At 41.7% G+C, this 24,148-nt stretch overlaps 1 protein-coding gene across 1 annotated transcript in view; it reads left to right on the top strand.

Annotated features, from left to right (window-relative positions):
- Window positions 1-24,148, top strand: part of GRM8 (glutamate metabotropic receptor 8) — a 482,743-nt gene that overhangs the window by 213,621 nt on the left and 244,974 nt on the right. Inside the window, exons 3-5 of the mRNA XM_065419971.1 lie at window positions 16,929-17,064; window positions 17,529-17,683; window positions 20,537-20,674. Coding sequence (XP_065276043.1) covers window positions 16,929-17,064; window positions 17,529-17,683; window positions 20,537-20,674 — 429 coding nt within the window. The remainder of the gene's footprint in view (window positions 1-16,928; window positions 17,065-17,528; window positions 17,684-20,536; window positions 20,675-24,148) is intronic.

Here is a 24,148-nt window from a genome sequence, read left to right on the forward strand (position 1 = left end):
GAAAGGAAATGTTTATGTGCACAAAACCAAACCATCCATTTTAACCCAATTCAAATATTGACACGAAGCATTTTAAACTGCATCAATCCTTGCTTTGGACAATTTTTTAAATGACTTGCTGAGATTAAATTGCTTGGATAAGAAGATACATAAAGAAAATCCTTGCCAGTTAGTAGCCTGGAAGATGGTAATGGGCAGAAGAGATTTTGTTTAAAATTCCTATAAACCAATGATTTCTTTTAATTAGGGCTCTTAATCACGATTAATTGCATGATTAAAAAAATTAATCGTGATTAATCGCACTGTTAAACAATAATAGAATACGATTTATTTAAATATTTTTGGATGTTTTCTACATTTTCAAATATATTGATTTTAATTACAACAAAGAATACAAAGTGTACAGTGCTCACATTATATTTATTTTTTATTACAAATATTTGCACTGTAAAAAACCAAAAGAAATAATCACCTAATACACATACTGCAGTGCAATCTCTTTATCATGAAAGTTGAACTTACAAATGTAGAATTATGAACAAAAAAAACCTGCATTCAAAAATAAAACAGTGTAAAACTTTAGATACTGCAAGTCTACTCAGTCCTTCTTCAGCCAATCACTCAGACAAACAAGTTTGGTTACAATTTGCTGGAGATAATGCTTCCCGCTTCTTGTTTACAATGTCACCTGAAAGTGAGAACAGGCGTTCGCAAGGCACTATTGTAACCGGCGTCGCAAGATACTTACGTGCGAGATGCGCTTAAGATTCATATGTCCTTCAGAATGGAGAGAGGTAAATAGTGGTGTCCCCCAGGGATCTGTACTGGGCCCAGTCCTATTTAACATATTCATAAACGATCTGGAAAAAGGTTACCAGTGAGGTGGCAAAATTTGCAGAGGATACAAAACTACTCAAGATAGTTAAGTCCCAGGTAGACTGCGAAGAGCTACAAAAGGATCTCACAAAACTGGGTGACTGGGCAACAAAATGGCAGATGAAATTTAATGTTGATAAATGCAAAGTAATGCACATTGGGAAAACATAATTCTAACTATACACATACAATGATGGGGTCTAAATTAGCTGTTACCACTCAAGAAAGATCTTGGCATCATTGTGGAAAGTTCTCTGAAATCATCCACTCAATGTGCAGTGGCAGTCAAAAAAGCGAACAATGTTGGGAATCATCAAGAAAGGGATAGATAATAAGACAGAAAATATCATATTGCCGCTATATAAATCCATGTTATGCCCACACCTTGAATACGGCATGCAGATGTGGTTGCCCCATCTCAAAAAAGGATATATTGGAATTGGAAAAGGTTCAGAAAAGGGCAACAAAAATTATTAGCGGTATAGAACGGCTTCCATATGAGGAGAGATTAATAAGACTGGGACTTTTCAGCTTGGAAAAGAGGTGACTAAGGGGGGGTATGATAGAGGTCTATAAAATCATGAGTGGTATAGAGAAAGTAAATAAGGAAGTGTTATTTACTCCTTCTCATAATACAAGAACAAGGGGCCACTAAATGAAATTAATAGGTAGCAGGTTTAAAACAAACACAAGAAAGTATTTTTTCACGCAACACACTGTCAACCTCTGGAACTCCTTGCCAGAGGGTGTTGTGAAGGCCAATACTATAATGGGGTTCAAAAGGGAGCTAGATAGATTCATAGAAGATAGGTCCATCAATGGCTATTAGCCAGGATGGGCAGGAATGGTGTCCCTAGCCTCTGTTTGCCAGAAGCTGGGATTGGGTGACAAGGCATGGATCACTTGATGATAACCTGTCTGTTCATTCCTTTTGGGGCACCTGCCATTGGCCACTGTCAGAGGACAGGATACTGGGCTTGATGGATCTTTGGTCTGACCCAGTATGGCCATTCTTATGTTCATGCTTCAACCACCATTCCAGAGGACAGGCGTCCATGCTGATGATGGGTTCTGCTCGATAATGATCTAAAGCAGAGCGAACTGACGCATGTTCATTTTCATCATCTGAATCAGATGCCACCAGCAGAAGTCTGATTTTCTTTTTGGTGGTTTGGGTTCTGTAGTTTCTGCATCCGAGTGTTGTTCTTTTAAGACTTCTGAAAGCATGCTCCAAACCTTGTCCTTCTCAGATTTTAGAAGGCACTTCAGATTCTTAAATCTTGGGTCGAGTGCTGTAGCTATTTTTAGAAAGCTCACATTGGTACCTTCTTTGCGTTTTGTCTAATCTGCTGTGAATGTGTTCTTAAAACAAAACATGTGCTGGGTCATCATCTGAGACTGCTATAACATGAAATATATGGCAGAATGTGAGTAAAACAGAACATGAGACATACAATTCTCCTCCAAGGAGTTCAGTCCCAAATTTAATTAATGCATTATATTTTTAACGAGCATCATCAGCATGGAAGCATGTCGTCTGGAATGGTGGTTGAAGCATGGAGGGACATATGAATCTTTAGCGCATCTGGCACATAAAACCTTGCAACACCGGCTACGAAAGTGCCATGTGAATGCCTGTTCTTACTTTCAGGTGACTTGGTAAATAAGAAGCAAGAAGCACTATCTCCCATAAATGTAAACAAACTTGTTTGTCTTAGCGATTAGCTGAACAAGAAGTAGGACTGAGTGGACTTGTAGGCGCTAACGTTTTACATTGTTTTGTTTTTGAGTGCAGTTATGTAACAAAAAAATTCTACGTTTCTAAGTTACACTTTCACGATAAGGAGATTGCACTACAGTACTTGTATGAGGTGAATTGAAAAATACTATTTCTTTTATCATTTTGACAGTGCAAATATTTGTAATCAAAAATAATAATATAAAGTGAGCACTGTACACTTTATATTCTGTGTTGTAATAGAAAACAATATATTTGAAAATGTAGAAAAACATCCAAAAATATTTAATACATTTCAATTGGTATTCTATTGTTTAACAGTGCCATTAATCACGATTAATTTTTTTATCACAATTAATTTTTTTGAGTTAATCATGTGAGTTAACTGCAATTAAGCAACAGCCCTACTTTCAATATTTCACCACTAGTGACTCCAGCAATGCACACCTGAAGCCAGATGGAGACACAGGGTCTGATTTTGGATTTTTGCATGCCAGAAATGACTGGCTGAGAACTGAACACAGTGAGACAGAGGGGGCTTTTTTGCTATATTTTAAACCCACTATAAGCAATGCATCTGTTACAGTCCTGCTATTTCGATAAGGGTAGAAGCAAGGCCATGGGGACTGAGCGCTCGGTGCTTGGAGTCTCTGGTGGTTATTACCTAAAGGAAGCCACAGGCTGTGAAAAACAGGCCAAACAGATCCAAAATAACAAGAAAGTTATTTTTGTTAAAAGCATCAGAAAAAACAGCTCTAGATGACGGAAAAAAATACAAAATACAACAGGCAATTTGTGGCCAGTCTCTGACCATCACAACAGCAAGAGGAAGCGTGCAGGGGAAAATGGGTCACCAAGGAGCCATTGATAACACATAGTGTAGAGACTTTAAGAAAGCAACAAAGCCCTCATCTGTAACTGATTAAATATTAAAAATAAAATAAAGGGTGGGGGTGGAAATGAAACTTAAAAAAAAATGTGAAACCAAAGATTCCTGCAGGGGATGGATTAGCCTAGAGGAGGGAAGGAGTACATTTTTATAACTAAAGGCTTTGGGCAAAATCCAGACATTTCCGAAGTAGGGGAAACCACATGCAAACAGCTCTAGGAATGCTAGAAGCCCCTGTGTCAGGCCTATGATACCAATTGTGCATGTTCTATCAGCCAGAGGCCTGTCAATCAGCTAGTGTGTATGCTGAGGAATGTACAGTAGCCAATGGAGGTGGTAGGATACTGACCCCATGTGACAGGGATATATTCACCTTTTGCAACATAGTCCCATGTCATGTGAGGAGGACCAGATAATAAAGAACAGTGTCAGAAATAAATGAAATGGAGCATGTAGAGTCACCTGCTCTGATCACCTCTATACTTGGAGATGATGGATTTTAAAAAAAACCAACAGGCTTGGAAATGATTTTTTTCCTCACCTGGACCATGTTCTCTGTAATAGATTAAATCAAAACCCTGGATCTGAATTCCCTGACACTTTTGGAAAGTTTGGATCCAGATCTGATTTTTATAACTTAGGCCTGGTCTACACTACCGCGGTAGTTCGACAGCTGGCAATCGAAGTTCCGGGTTCGATTTATCGCGTCTGGTCTGGACGCGATAAATCGATCCCGGAAGCGCTCGCCGTCGACTGCGGTACTCCAGCTCGGCGAGAGGAGTACCGCGGAGTCGACGGGGAGCCTGCCTGCCGCGTGTGGACCGCGTCTGAACCGCGGTAAGTTCGAACTAAGGTATGTCGACTTCAGCTACGTTATTCACGTAGCTGAAGTTGCGTACCTTAGTTCGAATTTGGGGGTTAGTGTAGACCAGGCCTAAGACACATCTCTTCTAATAATCATAAAAGTGTGGGGAGGGGGGAGGAGTGGAAAAGAAAGTGCCTGATCTTTACACAGTTGAACAATGATTTAAATTAAGAATAAGATGATTCATACATTTCCAAAGGCCTTATTTTGATCTGATTTGATTATACCAGGTTTGAGCCCAATACATTTTGTAAACCTTTTAAATTTAGGGGGATTAGAAATCCCTGCTGTCCACAACTTCCCTACCCCCTAAAAACAAACTAAATAAACCACATTCTCCCTGCTTTACTAAAAAATTACCAGTATCCAATAAGAAAGTGGTATCACAAATAGTGGCGTTGTCCCTTTATTTACACACTATATTCAAGAACAACATATTCTCCAATTTCCAAATCTACTAGCAGTAGAAAGTGCCACTTATCCTGAGGAAGAGACATTCAGATCGGCTATTATGTCTACAAAAAACAACGTGACTCATAAAAATTGCAATAAATGAATAGCAATTGTAACTGAAAACGAATTGCAATCAGAATCTATTGGCCACAGACCATGTCTGAGTTTGGCATAGCCTACTGTGTCCACTATAGTCCAGCTATGTAGATATTGCAGACCCTGATTCATAGTTGTAGGGAAAATTCCATGCCCACAACCTTGCAACCCTTTGAAAAACCCATTTATTCAGTCTTTTGGCAGGTTGTGATATTCACCCATTCATAAGTATTCTTACTACAGATGAGCTCTTCTCTCAGCCTCTCACTTCCAGGACTATAAAAGCTGGCTTTCATTTTCACAAATAGCAGTGAAGAGTCAAAGCAAGAATGAAAAATGTGTTGCTTTTTTTGCAAACCTGCAAAAATGAGATTTTTCATTAGTTTCACTTATGGTGATAAAATCCCTTGAAGTTATTTCTCTTCCGGTGCGGGGGCAGATGATGGTGCTGGGCACACTTTTCAATACTGCTGCTGCAGAAACTTTTGCTATTCAAAATAAAAGTACAAAGAAAAACACTTCTCTTCTCTTCATGTTATATTAGAGCTTGAGTCTGCTCACTGAAGTCAATGGCCAATTGCCTTTTATGGGAGCAAGGCTGAGCCTTTACTTCCCCCCCCTCCTTTCTTTAAATGTTAGGTTTAAAACTGGTTTTGCCTATTATTTTATATCTAGATAGATAGATAACTACAGCTATAGATATCTGGGTTTCTGGTTTCTTATTCACACCTATCAGAAATTTGGATGCTCTTTGATGACTACATGCAATTTAAGCAAATACATTTTTAAACATTTCCAATACCACAAGCCATAAAATAGTATGGAAAAGCTGATAAGTCATCCTTAAAGGACCATCTACTGAAACAATGAGAGAGAGTAATTGACACAAGCTTTGACCTCTCTGTTGTTGTTAGCCACGAGTAGGGGAGCTAATGACTTCATGTACGTATTGAACACACTACCATTCAGCTATTAAAGATTTCTGCAAAAGAATACTTGCATTTTCACTAAACCCCAGTAACTTGATGTGGGTCCAAACATGCCCCCCTTTCTTGCTTTTAATAGATCACAACAAAATCTCATATCATCTATCAAAACACAATATGTTTTAGTATATTGGACACTGAGTGCTGCTTGAAGCTTTCAAAGCAAAGTATTATAAATTATTAAATGTTTTTCTTTCTATTACCTACATCAAAGAACATTGCCATGATGGACTGCAGAATCAGCTAATGTTGTAGCTGTCTGCTGGGGTATTGTGCAGGAATTTGTGGGAATGATAAGCCACAAGATTTTTTATTTTAAAAGAAGCAAAACACTTATTTTGAAAAATAAACCTGTGAACTTTAATCTTTAGTTTGTAAATTTATCCATCTAGACTTGAACAACTGCAAATTTAAATTACAATAGAAAATGGTTGGGGTTAGCGAAGATAGATACAAGCAGCTGATTTTTAGCCAAGTGGTTGCAACTTAAATGACCATAAGACAATTCCTAAAGGTACCCTGCCTTGGTAGCAGTGAAAGCTGGAGAATAACTGCTACCCTGAACTGTCACTTGCCTGCCCTCCTTCCAATATTCAAATTCTAAGCATCCTCACTGTTCAAGATCGGAACAGGCTGCTTAAACTGAAGGCCTTCAACGTAGGGTGACCATGTTAAATATGGGACACCTGGTAAAATTACTCATATTCAAGTGAGTTCAACAGCAATCAATCAGAACTATGCAGTACAAACATTCAAATTAACATCAAGTTGACTGAGCCCCTGTTAAAAAGAAATACTGCGGAATTAGATTCTTTTTATTTACCTTATCTTTAAGGCTCACACAGGGAGGGGTGACACCCTCCCACGCATGGGGAGAGGTGACACACACACATTCCCGTACACCTCTCTCACATGAGGGGTGACTGACTGAACTGACCCTCCCTGCCCAGTGTTCTCTGCCCTCCATGCTTTTTTGGGCCCCCAGGACGGATCCGCCTCTCTTGGTACCTGGGGCCGCGTCTTCCTGAGGCAACACGTGGGTGGGGGTGCGCCACATAGGGTCACATGCTCCCCCTCCCAATATTTCTGCCAGGGTTCACCCCCAAATGTGGCCAGTAGCAGACTTTCGACACTGTGTGGGAGGAAAGGGACAGGAGCTGCTTCCGGCCGCAGGGGGAGGAGGAGGGGGGAGGAAGGGATGACCTGGCCTGTGTTTTTGCAGAGCTCATCTCTTCTTCTCCCGCCTCCTCCCCCGCACCTGTGGCTGGAAGCAGCTTGTCCCTTCCTGCCTGCACAGCTAACACCTCCAGGCTGCTGCTGGCCACCTACATAACCCAGCTGCCTCCTGTCCCCCGGCTACAGCGCGGACAGGAAGGGGTTAAGCCCTAAGGATGCATTGTGCACCAGGGCCCAGGGAACCTGACTGCAGGGGCTTCAGCGAACCCAGCCAGAGAGTGGGCTCAGGAGGGGAGGGTGCCTAGGGAACGGAGCATCCCCGTGCTTCCTGGGGGAAGGACCCAGGGACGGGGTGAGGGAGGTGGGAGAAGAGGGTGCTAAGCCCCTGCCCCGGGAGCTTCTGTGGAGTCTGCAGGTTTGGGACGTGAACAGGCTGGAAATTGCTTCCCCCCTTGGCCACTCCACCAGAGCTTAGCTGAGGGGTGGAGAGGCTTCCCTGTGCCAGCGCTGTGTGCGGGGCTTGGCACATACAGGGCTTGGCTCCTCCTGGCCAGCACCCTGAGCCGGAGGGTCTTTGGCTTTCTGGGGCACCGGCCCAGCCAGAAGCAGTGGGGGAAGGAAGGAGCCTGCCGGCCTGGCTGTTGGTGAGCTGAGCACTCCGACCGGGGGCTGTTTCTCTGCACAGTGCTGGGAGTGGGATGCGCCCCATCGGGGGGGGGGGAGGGGGAAGGGAAGATATGGAGGAGCAGCAGGGCGCTGTGTGTGTGTGTGTGTGTGTGTGAAGTGGCAAAGCAGGGAGAGGACAGCACGAGGGGGAGAACGTAAAGGGCTGATGGGCGGGCTGCAGAGGCAACACATAACTGACCGCTGCCTGTCACCTGCCTGCACTCACCAGCCACTGCAGCTCACAGTGCGCAGCCAGTGCCGGCTGGAAATGGGACGAGGGGCAGGGCCCTGCTGGCTGAGATCCAATATGCAGTGGGGGCTGCGCTGACAGACCAGCAGGGGAGCACTGCATCTTTGCCCTGATATCAGCTTTGCACACCCACCCCCATCGTCGACCACTGGACCCCCCCATTCATCGCTGGTGGGCGAGTGGCTGGTGGAACCTACCACTACTGATTGGGAGTAGGGGGGAGTAGGGGGACGGGGGGCAGGGAGACATCAAATACGGGACAATTTGCTCGTTTTTAAGAAAGAGTCAGGACACCTGCAGGAGGGCTTAAATAGGGGACTATCCCTTTAAAAACAGGACGTCTGGTCTCCCTACTTCAAGGGTCCATGCCGTCCAAGATCATTGCATAGGGTAACACTGAGCCTTGCCGTAACAACTTGGTTGTTCCTGCAGGTCTGACTCTGTTTGACCTAAAAAATAGGTACGTGTGTAATTTTGCAGGGAAGTGGATTTGGTCCATTTCCTCGCATCTGAAGGGCTGTACTTAGAACCTGTAGAAAAATAATTGTATATATTAAAAATATGGGTTTTTTTAACAGAAATTAAGGCAAACCTCTGTCCAATAATATAACCCCCAAGAGCAACTCAGAACATCTGGGTTCAGTTCCTGGCTCTGCTGTGGACTTCTTATCTGACTGTGGGAGAGTCATTTAATTTCTGTGTCACAATTCCTCATTTGGATAATGGGGATGATAATCCTTAATTTCTCCTGTCTTTTTTTAGTCTCTGTAAATCACCATCCAGCTACCTCTCTGCAGGCATATTCTGTGCCTACATGCAATCCTATTGACTTCATTTTGCCCCAAATCTTCACCATTCAATGAAATCTAGTGAAAAGCCTTCAGCATAAGGGACCAGTTGTCTTAGAAAATGGTGTCTGGCTGAAGCCTATTCTGAGTCCCTGCTGCCAGTTCCCCAATTTGGAACAAGGACTTTGGAATTTGACTTTATTTATTTATGAAGAGTTACCTGGAAACTATCCATACATATGTATTAAGAATTTATTGGCTTCTTTTGTCTACTTCTATGCAGATTCTATGATCTGTAAATTATTTTAGAAATAAAAAGGAGTAATTGAGAGCAATTGAGGGCAAAGGATGGCCATACAAGGGTAGGATTGCCCTTAATAATGCTTCTGTTATTTTCTAGTGAGTCTGTAAGAAACAATATGGATTACTGCAAAGCTGTTGTGAAAAAACTGTGTGCCATAAGTGATGATTGAGGGATGAGACAAATGCCTCTATTTTCTGAGAAATGAAGTTATGTCAAAGCAAGTACAGATCTTGATCTATGCTTTTTCATTTTTACAGTGTTACTGTTGACTGTATAAATGGGAAAATAAAATAGTTTAAAAAGCTAAGTAGTTTTGAGCTGGGTTGTTGTGGTCCCAAAACTGAATAAACTTGAACTTCAGGACTATATTCTGCCACCCTACCTGGAGCAATAGTTTACTCCCATTGATCTCAATGCTGTTGGTCTAAAGCATGCAGTGCTTAGGTACTGCTCAGAATGGTAGAAATGTGTGTCCCTTAGTTAGCCATTCAGCTTGTTCCCTGTGTCCTGTTTATTTTTGGAGTCACAAGTTTACAACAGTGTCTGCTATTATTTTCTAAATACCCACTTAGTATCACTTCCACCAACATCCACTTCTATTTGCTTGAATATTTGTTTACAGTGAGAATTCCACCTTGTGAATTGTCCATGAGAGGTAAAATACGTATTTACCATTCTAACACACCATAAGATTAACCTCCAAAATGACATAGGCATTGTACTACCATTTTATCAGAGTTTTGCCTTGTTATAGAAGCACAAAGGAAGGCAAAAGCTATTGATCCCAATTACTGGTGTTATCTTCTAATCTACAGTACTCAGTATCTCACGAACATGCATTGCCAGCTTGATATCATGTTTCCCACAGCTGTTATACATAGCGCCTGTAAACTGGCCAAGTCTGGCACTGAACAATTTGTTTAGGACATGATTTTTAATCACAACAAACAAAACAACTAAACAATGCATTGTCTGTAAACCCAGGTCTAACTGTATCCTGTGTTTAAAAGCACACAGATTATCAGCTGTTAAGTGAAAGACAAAACGAGATAGTAATTATCACTTACATAGCACTGTTCAAACATTAACCAGCTATAATCTTCACAACTAGAGCTGGTCGGAAATTCTCCAACACAACAGTTTCTTCAAAAAGTGCCAATTCATTGAACCCAAAATGTTTTTGAACAATTTGGACTCAACAATCCCTGAGAGGATCCCTGCCTGGTTCCCTGCCATTTCCCCTGGCAGGCGTCTGGACAGCCCAGGTTTCTAGAGTCCTTGGCTTCAGGGCAGACCTGTCATGTGGACTGCCCCAGGCCAGGGGCCATGGGAGCCATGGACCCCTGCCTGTAGTTGAGGCTCACAGGACTTCTGGGCTCCCTCATGCTGATTTGGGAGATTCTCAGGCTTGCTGGCTCCTTAGACTGCCTGAGTCTCTAGGCTTCCAGACTCCCTAGGCTGCCAGACTGGGGAGCTAGCTGGCCACCCTTGGTAGGGCTGGAATCCCTGGTAGCTGCTGAGTGAAATTGACATGATTCTTGTCAGTTTCACGGCTGCCCATCTCTCAGGAACAGTGAGTGGTTCAGCTTCTGCCAGAGATCATTTTGTTTCAGAAACCCCATGTTTTGGTGTTTCTGAAGTGAACTTTTTTGGAATCTCCATTTTGCAGGAAATTTCAAAATTTGCACAAAAAAAAAAAAAAAAAAAAAAAAATAGCTGAAACCAAAAAGTAAAAATTTCCTGTGAACTGGAAATTCTGAGTTTCATTCAGCTCTACTCACAACAACCTCTCTGGGTAGTTAAGTATTATCCCCATTTTACAGATGGGGAAACTGAGAAAGAGAGACTACATGGGTGGATAGAGGCATCTCTTCTCTCTCTTCAAGGGACCACAGGGACGGCTCCTTCTCATACTTCCATGGAGGCACATAATGCACCAAGGATGAGTCATGATTTCTGCTGTACAAACTGTGTGCATCTGTATAGGTCTATCAGTGCAACCTATATAAAGCCCACTTGTATAGCAACGTCATTGACCATTTTAACAACACTAGTTTTAAAATCAGAAGATGATTAGAAGACGGGAAATGTTCATTTATTAGATGTTGGGTTTTATAGAATCATAGAATCATAGAATATCAGGGTTGGAAGGGACCTCAGGAGGTCATCTAGTCCAACCCCCTGTTCAAAGCAGGACCAATTCCCAACTAAATCATCCCAGCCAGGGCTTTGTCAAGCCTGACCTTAAAAACCTCTAAGGAAGGAGATTCCACCACCTCCCTAGGTAACCCATTCCAGTGCTTCACCACCCTCCTAGTGAAAAAGTTTTTCCTAATATCCAACCTAAACCTCCCCAACTGCAACTTGAGACCATTACTCCTTGTTCTGTCATCAGGTACCACTGAGAACAGTCTAGATCCATCCTCTTTGGAACCCCCTTTCAGGTAGTTGAAAGCAGCTATCAAATCCCCCCTCATTCTTCTCTTCTGCAGACTAAACAATCCCAGTTCCCTCAGCCTCTCCTCATAAGTCATGTGCTCCAGCCCCCTAATCAGTTTTGTTGCCCTCCGCTGGACTCTTTCCAATTTTTCCACATCTTTCTTGTAGTGTGGGGCCCAAAACTGGACACAGTACTCCAGATGAGGCCTCACCAATGTCGAATAGAGGGGAACGATCACATCCCTCGATCTGCTGGCAATGCCCCTACTTATACAGCCCAAAATGCCGTTAGCCTTCTTGGCAACAAGGGCACACTGGTGACTTATATCCAGCTTCTCATCCACTGTAACCCCTAGGTTCTTTCTGCAGAACTGCTACCTAGCCATTCGGTCCCTAGTCTGTAACAGTTCATGGGATTCTTCCGTCCTAAGTGCAGGACTCTGCACTTGTCCTTGTTGAACCTCATCAGGTTCCTTTTTGCCCAATTCTCTAATTTGTCTAGGTCCCTCTGTATCCTGTCCCTACCCTCCAGCGAATCTACCACTCCTCCCAGTTTAGTGTCATCTGCAAACTTGCTGAGAGTGCAGTCCATGCCATCCTCCAGATCATTAATGAAGATATTGAACAAAACCGGCCCCAGGACCGACCCCTGGGGCACTCCGCTTGAAGGCAATTAGGTAGTCAGGCATGACTTGCCCTTGGTGAATCCATGCTGACTGTTCCTGATCACTTTCCTCTCCTCTAAGTGCTTCAGAATTGCTTCCTTGAGGACCTGCTCTTGAGGTTTAGTGCTCTTTATTTATAAATGAAATATTCTGAACATAGTATGTATTGTTCGTTTATTATATATTAATATTATGAAAGGAGAGAGAGAGAGAGAGAGAGAGAGAGAGATCAGTAGTAATGTTTTAGCAAATTTTAGGCTCCAGCTGAACTGTGGTTTGTATCCAGGGCCCTCGTTCTTCAAACACTCACACAGTTGCATAACTTCAAACACCCAAGCAGCCCTATGGACTTTAATTTATACTACTCATGGGAGTACAGTCAAGCACAAGTGCAAATGATTGCGGGATAGGGGACTAGATTTGAAAATATGTGTGAACACATTTACTACTAGAACTGGGTCAAATTTATCATCTGAGATTTTTTGTTGACAAAAATATGTATGCAGCAACACCAAAATGTTTTGCAGATTTGAGTTGGTTTTGCTGAATTGTTAATTTTGGGGAAAAGACAAATTCCAAACAGCTAGAATAGTTTGTTTCAGCATATTTGAAATGAAACCTTTCAATTTTTCAGTTCAAATAGACTTTTGATTTCTAAATGTCCTACAATGTATATAGTATACATATAATATACCCTAAAACATGCTCAAAATCCAATTAAAAAGATCCCAAACAATTTTTTTAACATTTTGAGTCACAGAAAATTTTGAGAAATTTTGTTTTTGATTTGACCTGAAACAGTTTTTTCCAGAATTGCCAGCAAACCCAAATCTGTTATGCACCCAGCTGTATTTACAGCCAACTACAGTATCTCAAGAGGCATCACAGTTTTGTTCTAAGAAAACCATTACCAAGGCCATATTGTATATCATATTTGTCATAGTATGTTGTAAATTTAATTAAAATATAACTCCATCTCTCTCTAGAGAAGTGAGAATTTCTGTGCAGGAGGAATTCTTGGGTAAAGAGAGTGCTTAAACATAAGGATATACAAGTAATCAGCCTGTGTCATGAAAGAAACATCATTTGTATGCCTTGTATAAAGGCCTCTTCCTGAGTATGGCAGGCAGTAATTGTAACTGTTCAGCTTTTCTTCACAAATGCTTTTAATAAATACAAGATGGGAAGATAAGTCATTGGTTTAGACATTTTAGGTAGCAGCTATGTAACTCACAATAGTTAGTGAATGGGAGAGGAAGGCCCAGATCCACAAAGGTATTTAGGCTTCAATTGAAATCAATGTAAGAGAGGCGCCTAAATACCTTTATGGATCTGGGCTTGTAAGTGACCAAGTTGCTCACATGCTCATAGGAGCTATTATAATTCACTGACCATACTGATAGTTCTCACAGATTGTAGTTTGGCATTTCTTTATTAAGTTATCAGTCCTGCACTGAAAACCTCTAGGGTGGTTCCATTGACTTCATTGGGGCTCTGCTTGGATTCCCCTGTGTGGTTCTCATTGCAGGATTGAGGCATAAATATGCATGTCTGAAATGACTCCTTGTGCTAGTTAGATAATTTGCTCCTTCAGCTTTTTCCTCAACAATAGCAGAAACCAGTTTAGAATCTGATCCTAAAGGGGGTGAGCACCTGCAACTCAATTTCAGGGTCTAGTTTCTGTCTGGCGAATGTTGGTTAGGAAAAACTAAGAGACTTGTGCATTTTAATAATTGTAGTTTGAATTCTTGTCTAGGGCACATGCAGGCCTGAGTAGGCATTCTTTAGCTTTCTGAGCATGTGCTTATCTAAGTCTAAGGAAATCAAATAAGTAAACTTCCATTTGACATCAATAGGACTTGTGGACACTCAGTGCAGACTGCCTTACATGAAATCACCCCAAGAGTCTGGCAATTCGTCCATTAACAGATTGATATTTTCAGATTTTCATAATTAAAGGATACTAAAAACATAACAAAACATAAGAAACACACAAAAATACTACAGTGATCTAATGTTGTTTTGGATTTAAATGAATGAAGTGTGGATATTTGCATTTTAGGATCAAATCTGCAATACCTGTACACAATTGGGTGTCACCTTAATGTGGTTCTGTTATGCTTTAGGAACTAGAGATTTGATCATTAACTGTACATTGATATGCTGTTACTTGTTTGTCACAACAGTATAAGTAATAAATAGATATGGATATACACAAAATGTTTTATATGTCAGAAAATAGCTTGCAGAAATCATTATAAATGTAACAATAAGGCTGAAGTGCATTTTGTTTTGTTCCTAATAGATCTTCAGTGTAGAGATGTTAAGTTGCACAGTGCAGTCATGATTGAATTTAATGCTATAATGATGGAAAGGTGTTTTTGCTACACCATTTGGACTCCAGGAAAATAACTTTTCAGCTACTGTAGTTTTTCATTCCTTGATATCCATTCCATGTAGATGGCAATATGCAGTATATAATATATATGCATTTGTAATATTTGAGGTTGCATTTCATGTAGAGAGAATGTTTTTTTTCCTAAGAGCCACTGAATGAGTAGAAAGGCTTCAAAATTATACTCAAGAAATTTATGAGGTAACAAATTATTATTATTTTATGTCATTTTTCATTCCCATGTCTGGATGACTTTGGCTACTGTTGAGAGCTTAATGTTCTTTTTCAAGCCTTTACTTTTTTTAAACCAGAGAACTGTTATTACTTAAATGACAAACATTTACAGTACATCTGTTCAATATTTCTTTTAGCATTCATTGTCAGGTGTGCAAATCTGTTAACTCAGAAATAGCTTAGAATGAGGGATTATTTTCTGATTGTATGTTAGAATAGGTTATCTTATTTTTAGAAATATTGGCCAAACATTTTCATAGCATCTTGTCATTTATATCACCATTGGATCATCATAAATACCTGGTAGATATTAGGATCACCTAATATTTTTTCTCACTTGTTGTTACTGACAAAATAGCAGTCTTTTGTGGAGAACCTGGTTACTAATACAGCTATGAGAGAAAAAATTGTTGCCAGCAAAAATGGTAACATCCCACTGGAAACAAATAGAATAAATTGTAAATTATTACATCTTTACCCTCTTTACAGAAGGAAAACAAAAACAACAACCCCAAACCTATTTCTAACACAAACATTGTTTTTGCAGCAAAATGGAAGGTGTTTTCACTTGCAAAAATGTGTTTTTGTTTTAACGTGAAATAGAGAAAAGTTGAAAGCAAAACACGGTGTTTTGCTTTCACCAAACTGGTGAAATTATGATTGTTGTCAGAAAGAAGTCCATGACCAGTGATGAAAAAGGTGACATTTTTGTCCTTGACCAAATCCACTGATTTTCATAAGAACTTTTAAAAAATCATCATTTTTATTCATGACAATTGATTTTCATACTGCGTTAGCTGCTAGTGACTTGCTTAAATCCTGACCCTGCACTGTGATCTATCTGAGTGGAGAACAGTTGAGGTCAATGGGATAGTGGTATGTGGTCCATATACAAATCTGGATCCTATATTTCAGCAAAAAACACCATGTTATAACCTATTTTTAAGGTTTAAAAATTATTCTTTAAAACTCCCTAACATGAGAAAACCTTAGGTGTCACTGTTGGGATCCTGCACTTCTTCAGATTCCATTACTCCTGGACTGTATCACCTTCACAATGAAGTGTTTCAGAAGATCTAGGACTGGAGTGAAGGCTATTAGGGAGCTTGTTCTTAAGGAGAAAGTAATTACGGTAAATAATATTTTAAAAACCCCAACAAAAATATAAGGGCTGAAAACCCTGAGGTACAATGATTTGGTGCCCTTCCTGACTAAGTGTGCCATAAGACAGGATCTCAGTGAATTTCTTGCCTAGTATTCTCAAAATGTATATAACCATGGTGTCTTAAAATTCCACCTGTGCTGCAGAGAGTTTCCAAAACTGCAGGATTTATTCCATTGGATAACATTGAGTTTAAGGATCCTTTCCTGCAGAACAGTTAAAATGTTAAAGGGTCTAATTAGCTCCAATTCCTGCTTCTGTCACAGAAAAAAACATAAATATTGCCTCTGAGTTTGTGTTTATTCAGCGATTAGTAATTTAGACTTTTTATTGACAACCCAGATGGTTAAATGATTAAGACAACTTAATTAAAAATGCTGTAATAGCAATTGGAAAAATTCAGTGTATGGTTCCCATGAAAGGATTACAAGTTTGCTATCTCATTCCTCTAACCACAATATTTACTGTTAATCATTGTCCTGCTTACCCACCCCTGGAAAAGAAGTTCTGAATGCAGGTTAACTGTCAACCCACAGGTATTTTCTAGGCTAAATGTAATCCTGTGACAAAATGATGAGCCAAATTCTCAAGAGGTGTAAATCACTGCTATGCCGATTTACCCCAGTTGAGGATCTGGCCTGATATTTCTTTTAAGTTTTGGATACAGTGAATGACAAACACATAGGTAACTTGCACCAGGTGTCATCATGTTTAAGCTTTGAGTTGCATGTAATCATTGCTGATTTTTGCAAGTGGTTAGAAGAGTTAGACACTCCCTCTGGACATGATAATTTTTTTGGCTGAACTGTCTCCTCCAATCAAACTGGTATCTTGTTTTCCTTGTCTGTTTTGCCATAGGTTTATTAAGCTAAGTATTAATAAACAGTTCAGCGTTTCACCTCAATTAATTAGTTTTACTTTTCTTTGTGTGTGCGCGCGCATGCAGGTGGCGTTTGCATCGCTCAGTCGCTAAAAATCCCCCGTGAACCAAGACTGGGAGAATTTGACAAGATCATCAAGCGCTTGTTGGAAACTCCTAATGCTCGAGCAGTGATCATGTTTGCAAACGAGGATGATATTAGGTGCTTGTTTTCTTAATTTTTTATGTTGAAGAAGTCACCTCTTTGCAGAAAGTCCCTTTCTGGGAGCCCGTGTCTGATTTCCTAACAGATTTCAGATTTCAATCTAATGTAAGGTTGCCATTATGCCGTATGCTATGCCACTGCTCCACAGAGACCCCAAAACTTCTTAGTTACTAAGCATGAAAATGCTGTATATTGTAACTTGAGGACTGAAAGAGATGAAACATATAAGAATGATAGACAGAATAATATGTTTAAGGGTAAGGATGAGGCAAATTAATATTTACAGTACTGTAGCTTGAGTGCTGAACTCTGTGTCTTTTGAGAAATATGCTTTAGACTGTCAGAACAATTGACTAATTGGTTAAAGACAGGCTATTTATGTATAGCCAGAACCAATGCTGCAGGGGGATTCTAGTCTTGGTAAATGCGTTATATCTAATTAGTTGTTTGTTTATTTGCAGGCGAATATTAGAAGCAGCCAAAAAAACTAATCAAACTGGACATTTTCTTTGGATTGGCTCAGATAGTTGGGGGTCAAAAATTTCACCTGTTTACCAACAGGAAGAGATTGCAGAAGGAGCAGTCACCATTCTGCCCAAAAGAGCTTCTATCGATGGTAAGAACTTATAGTAATGACACAAAAGACACACTTTAAGATTTATATTTAGTTGATGAGAATCTCCCATTTACTTCATGCGGTATTGAAATCAATGCAGACCTCCATGGGAATTGAGGGCACTTGGCACCTTGCAAGATTGGGCCTTTACAGTATATTGATGTTGAATTGGAGAGTTTATTGACCACCTGCATTGCATTTTCTTCAGCTATAGTATTTCACAGCAGCATTATCGATTTGATTTCATCAAATAATTGCTAAAGCAGTTTCAAGAACATTTTTTCTAAAACAAATATTAATAGCAAATGTAGTTATTTTTATTTCATAGAATCATAGAATATCAGGGTTGGAAGGGACCTCAGGAGGTCATCTAGTCCAACCCCCTGCTCAAAGCAGGACCAATTCCCAACTAAATCATCCCAGCCAGGGATTTGTCAAGCCGGGCCTTAAAAACCTCCAAGGAAGGAGACTCCACCACCTCCCTAGGTAACGCATTCCAGTGCTTCACCACCCTCCTAGTGAAATAGTGTTTCCTAATATCCAACCTAGACCTCCCCCACTGCAACTTGAGACCATTGCTCCTTGTTCTGTCATCTGCCACCACTGAGAACAGCCGAGCTCCATCCTCTTTGGAACCCCCCCTCAGGTAGTTGAAAGCAGCTATCAAATCCCCCCTCATTCTTCTCTTCTGGAGACTAAACAATCCCAGTTCCCTCAGCCTCTCCTCATAAGTCATGTGCTCCAGACCCCTAATCATTTTTGTTGCCCTCCGCTGGACTCTTTCCAATTTTTCCACATCCTTCTTGTAGTGTGGGGCCCAAAACTGGACACAGTACTCCAGATGAGGCCTCACCAATGTCGAATAAAGGGGAACGATCACGTTCCTCGATCTGCTGGCAATGCCCCTACTTATACAGCCCAAAATGCCGTTAGCCTTCTTGGCAACAAGAGCACACTGTTGACTCATATCCAGCTTCTCATCCACTGTGACCCCTAGGTCCTTTTCTGCAGAACTGCTACCTAGCCATTCGGTCCCTAGTCTGTAGCAGTGCATGGGATTCTTCCGTCCTAAGTGCAGGACTCTGCACTTGTCCTTGTTGAACCTCATCAGGTTTTTTTTTGGCCCAATCCTCTAATTTGTCTAGGTCCCTCTGTATCCAATCCCTACCCTCTAGTGTATCTACCACGCCTCCCAGTTTAGTGTCATCTGCAAACTTGCTGAGAGTGCAGTCCACACCATCCTCCAGATCATTAATAAAGATATTAAAACCGGCCCCAGGACCGACCCTTGGGGCACTCCGCTTGAAACCGGCTGCCAACTAGACATGGAGCCATTGATCACTACCTTTGACCCCGATGATCTAGCCAGCTTTCTATCCACCTTACAGTCCATTCATCCAGCCCATACTTCTTTAACTTGCAGGCAAGAATACTGTGGGAGACCGTATCAAAAGCTTTGCTAAAGTCAAGGAATAACACATCCACTGCTTTCCCCTCATCCACAGAGTCAGTTATCTCATCATAGAAGGCAATTAGGTTAGTCACGCACGACTTCCCCTTGGTGAATCCATGCTGACTGTCCCTGATCACTTTCCTCTCCTCTAAGTGTTTCATAATTGATTCCTTGAGGACCTGCTCCATGATTTTTCCAGGGACTGAGGTGAGGCTCACTGGCCTGTAGTTCCCCGGATCCTCCTTCTTCCCTTTTTTAAAGATGGGCACTACATTAGCCTTTTTCCAGTCATCCGGGACCTCCCCCGATCGCCATGAGTTTTCAAAAATAATGGCTCTGCAATCTCATCCGCCAACTCCTTTAGCACCCTCGGATGCAGCGCATCCGGCCCCATAGACTTGTGCACGTCCAGTTTTTCTAAATAGTCCCGAACCACTTCTTTCTCCACAGAGGGCTGGTCACCTTCTCCCCATACTGTGCTGCCCAGTGCAGTAGTCTGGGAGCTGACCTTGTTTGTGAAGACAGAGGCAAAAAAATCATTAAGTACATTAGCTTTTTCCACATCCTCGGTCACTAGGTTGCCTCCCTCATTCAGTAAGGGGCCCACACTTTCCTTGACTTTCTTCTTGTTGCTAACATACCTGAAGAAACCTTTCTTGTTACTCTTAACATCTCTTGCTAGCTGCAACTCCAAGTGTGATTTGGCCTTCCTGATTTCACTCCTGCATGCCTGAGCAATATTTTTATACTCCTCCCTGGTCATTTGTCCAATCTTCCACTTCTTGTAAGCTTCTTTTTTGCGTTTAAGATCAGCAAGGATTTCACTGTTTAGCCAAGCTGGTCGCCTGCCATATTTACTATTCTTTCTACACATCGGGATGGTTTGTTCCTGCAACCGCAATAAGAATTCTTTAAAATACAGCCAGCTCTCCTGGACCCCTTTGCCCTTCATGTTATTCTCCCAGGGGATCCTGCCCATCTGTTCTCTGAGGGAGTCAAAGTCTGCTTTTCTGAAGTCCAGGGTCCGTATTCTGCTGCTCTCCTTTCTTCCTTGTGTCAGGATCCTGAACTCGACCATCTCATGGTCACTGCCTCCCAGGTTCCCATCCACTTTTGCTTCCTCTACTAATTCTTCCCTGTTTGTAAGCAAATACCACTTCATTCTTTTAAAAAATCTGTATTCATGTAGTTTATATCACAAGATATGCATTGCATTCTTGTTATGTTTCAGAGTAGCAGCCGTGTTAGTCTGTATCCGCAAAAAGAACAGGAGTACTTGTGGCACCTTAGAGACTAACAAATTTATTAGAGCATAAGCCTTCGTGGGCTACAGCCCACTTCTTTCTTCTGCATCCTGTGTCATATTTTTATGTTTTTTTAATTTTTTTGTTTAATTTTAGGATTCGATAGATATTTTCGGAGCCGTACCCTTGCTAATAATCGAAGAAATGTGTGGTTTGCAGAATTTTGGGAGGAGAATTTTGGATGCAAGTTAGGATCACATGGAAAAAGAAACAGCAATATCAAGAAATGCACAGGTAACACACTAGAATAAAAAATTTTCTTCAAATTCTTTGTAATCCATTACAGGACAGACTGGTAAGAAACTTGCTTGGTCCCTTGAGTGGTTGCTTAAGACAAATTTCATTGTATTCTTATACCAATCTTATTCCACCTTGAAATATAAATTCTAATACCTTCTTGTCTATACTGGAGTCTGCAAACTCTTATTAGGGTGTCGCTTTAGTCACATGTTTGTTAGCCAGCCTTATAACATGTCTCACTTTAAGAGAGCACCATATCTTTTACCCTGTGGAACTTACAAGATTTGAAGACTGCACCAGCAGCGATTGCTACACCTGCAAAGAAAATGTGATGAGTTTCAGCAAAGGCAAAAGGAGGCCTGTTGGGGAGCAAAAGGGGGTATTTAATTTATCAACATCTAAAGATGGTTCAGGTTTGGGTAAATATTTGGACTGAAGTTCAGACTGGGTCTTATTTTTCACTGAACTACTGTTTCAAATATATACTGTTTCAAACAATATATATATGTCTACCTATGCTCTTAATGAAAATGAAGACAAAACTGATGTTCTTTTCGCGCTTGACACATGTAAGCTATGAGTAAGATTACTTGTCTTCTTCACTCTTGGTCAGATCCTGAAGTCCTTACTCAGTTTATATACTGTGTTTAAGGACTGAGTAAGAACTGAATAAAAAGCTCCCTGTGGGAAGGAAATGGTCATTCTCTGATATACTCTTGTGAACACTGAACAAAAAGCTTGATACATCTAGCGCATGGTTCTAATTTTAACCAGGGACTATTAGCTCAGGTGTCCCAGCTCATCACATTTATGAATTTGAAGCACCACCAGTTGGTCTCTGAGATGCACAGGATACAGGCTATCCATGTCTTTATAAATCCAAATCAACACTTTCAATTGCAAATGGAAACAAATTGGGAGCCAGTGCAGTTTATGGAGCACAATTGTAATGTGCTCCGTGTGTAAATTATTGCTACAGAACCCCTCACATTCTGCATTCTAACAGAATTGCTCTTTTTTTAAATGTATAGAGATATCCTATCTCCTAGAACTGGAAGGGACCTTGAAAGGTCATTGAGTCCAGCCCCCTGCCTTCACTAGCAGGACCAAGTACTGATTTTGCCCCAGCTCCCTAAGTGGCCCCCTCAAGGATTGAACTCACAACCGTGGGTTTAGCAGGCCAATGCTCAAACCACTGAGCTATCCCTCCCCCCTCCTAAGCAAAAGGTGGAATGAAGTATCCTTGGACACCAATATTGTCTGCGCATCCTGAAACAGACAAAGATCTAACAGGGCCCCTAGACTATGGACATTTTTAGTTATAACTCCTGGTTATACATATCAAGGGGCAGAAATCTCCTCTTTGGCCAGACACTGGGAATGCTGAATGACCAGTCCATCTGGATCTGATGAATCACAGAACAGCTTCCTGGTGGCACTGCAGCCCACATTATTTCATTCTCTCATTATGGCCTCCCATGCACAATGCAGAAAAGTATGACAGACTAGAATCTTGTGTTACCCCCCATAAGAGAGCCCTTGAGGGAATGAATCATAGCGCATTACTATATTCTAGGTCCTCTCAGAGACTAAAGAATAGAGTACCTGAAGCATGACTTCATCTAGGCCTTTTCAGGTCCAGAGATGTGTTAACAATACCTCATGGTCAAGTGTGTTCTGATACAATGGTGGTAAACGTTAAAGCAGTAAAAGCAGCTAATGTCCTAAACCAAGTTTTATTTTAGAATCAGAATATCAAAGGAAAATATATGAACACAACTTTTGCAAAACTTCAATTTTGAAAATCTTTGGATAGCTTTTACCTAGATCCCTTGTCCCTCCTCCCCCAGCCCAAAGTTAGGATTTCAGTTTCTTCCCTTTGGAACTATTCCCTGTTCACACTGGTCTCGCCTTCGATAGAAACTTTTCCCCTCTTGTTTTTCTGCTAGCTGTCCCTTCAAATTTGAGATAAGCAGATGCAGCTGCAGTTTGCCATATTGCAAATGTAGGCTGTACATATGTGATCTCTGTCTACTATCCACCAACGGGACCAGCCCAGTCTCTGTGCCACGCCAATGCCCAGTGCTACATTGAAAGGGATGGGTCAAGTAAATCTGAGGGCTCTAGATATAGCCAGTGATGCCTCCACACAACCCTCTCAATAATCTTCCTCAACAAAGAAGTTTACCAGCAGGGTGATAAGTGTCAAGTTTATCAGAAGATGGTTTTGCTATCAGGCCTTTGATCATTCTCTCTTTTAAGAGATGTAAGTGCTTTGTTCTTCTGAGGGGAAGCATCTATATTCTCCACCAATAATGAAATAAATGTTCCCACACTATTTTAACAACCCAAGTGGGGTTTGGCCCTGTTATCAGCTCACAGCCTGAAATACCTAGAGACAGAGACACCGACTTTCTAATGTACCAGGGGGTGCTTGACCCCTGCTCTGACCCAGGCCCTGCCCCCACTCCATTCCTTCCCTCAAGACCCCACCTCTTCCCGCCTCCGCTGCACACCTGCCCCGCCTCTTCCTGCCCCATTCTACCCCTCCCCCAAGCGTGCACCATCCTCTCTCCTCCCCCTCTGAGCTGATCCACGGCAGGCAGGAGGCACTGGGAGGGAGGGAGAGGCACTGATTGGTGGGGCCAATCATCTGTTTGGGTGCTCAGCATCTGCTGTTTTTTTTCTGTCGGTGCTCCAGCCCGGAGCACCCATGAAGTCGGCACCCAGGCCTCTAGAGTGAGTGAAACTGGATGGAATTCAAATAAGGCTTAAGATTTATATTACATCAGTCTGCTACCAAGGCCTCTGCCAATCTAATCCAAATCCAAATAGTTTGATCCATGAAGTTAATAGAAACCACTTCAGAGTGAAAAAAACTCAACTGTAACCCAGAAAAAGACAAACTGGATTCACCAGGTTTCTACCATTGGAACAGTTCTCCTGATCAGGATTTTCCCTACATCACAATTGTGGTATATAGAGCTGGGTGAAGTATTTCAGACAAATAGTTTATTCAACAAAAAATGCAGTTTTGGCTGACTCCAAAGTAATCGCAAATTTGACACACATTCACTACATAGTTTTAGCCAAATTGTTTTGGGAGCTGTGTTCCCTCTAAGCTGTGCGGTTGGGCGGTCGCCCAGGAGTGATTCAAGTGCCGCACACTTGATTAGCAGAGCCGCACACATCCGGCAGGGTGTGTTCAGGTGTCCTTACCCTCCGCTGCTTTGCAGCCATGTTGCTCCTGCAGCTGCTTCTGGGACCTTCCTGCTGGCTGTGCAGAGCAGGGGGGAGGGGAGTGCTGATTGTCAGGGTGTCCTCCTCCCCCCGCCTCTGTATCTCATCTCCGCAGAGCAGGGGAGACAGGACAGCCTGGCTTAGGACTTGGAGCAGGAGAGAGCTGCTGTGGTCTGAGGTCTGAACCAGCTTTTTAGGTGAGTGAGTGCCCAGTCTCTGAGACTTCCC

Source organism: Emys orbicularis, chromosome 1 (genome assembly GCF_028017835.1).
Source record: "Emys orbicularis isolate rEmyOrb1 chromosome 1, rEmyOrb1.hap1, whole genome shotgun sequence".
In the NCBI taxonomy this organism is placed as follows: Eukaryota; Metazoa; Chordata; order Testudines; family Emydidae; genus Emys; species Emys orbicularis.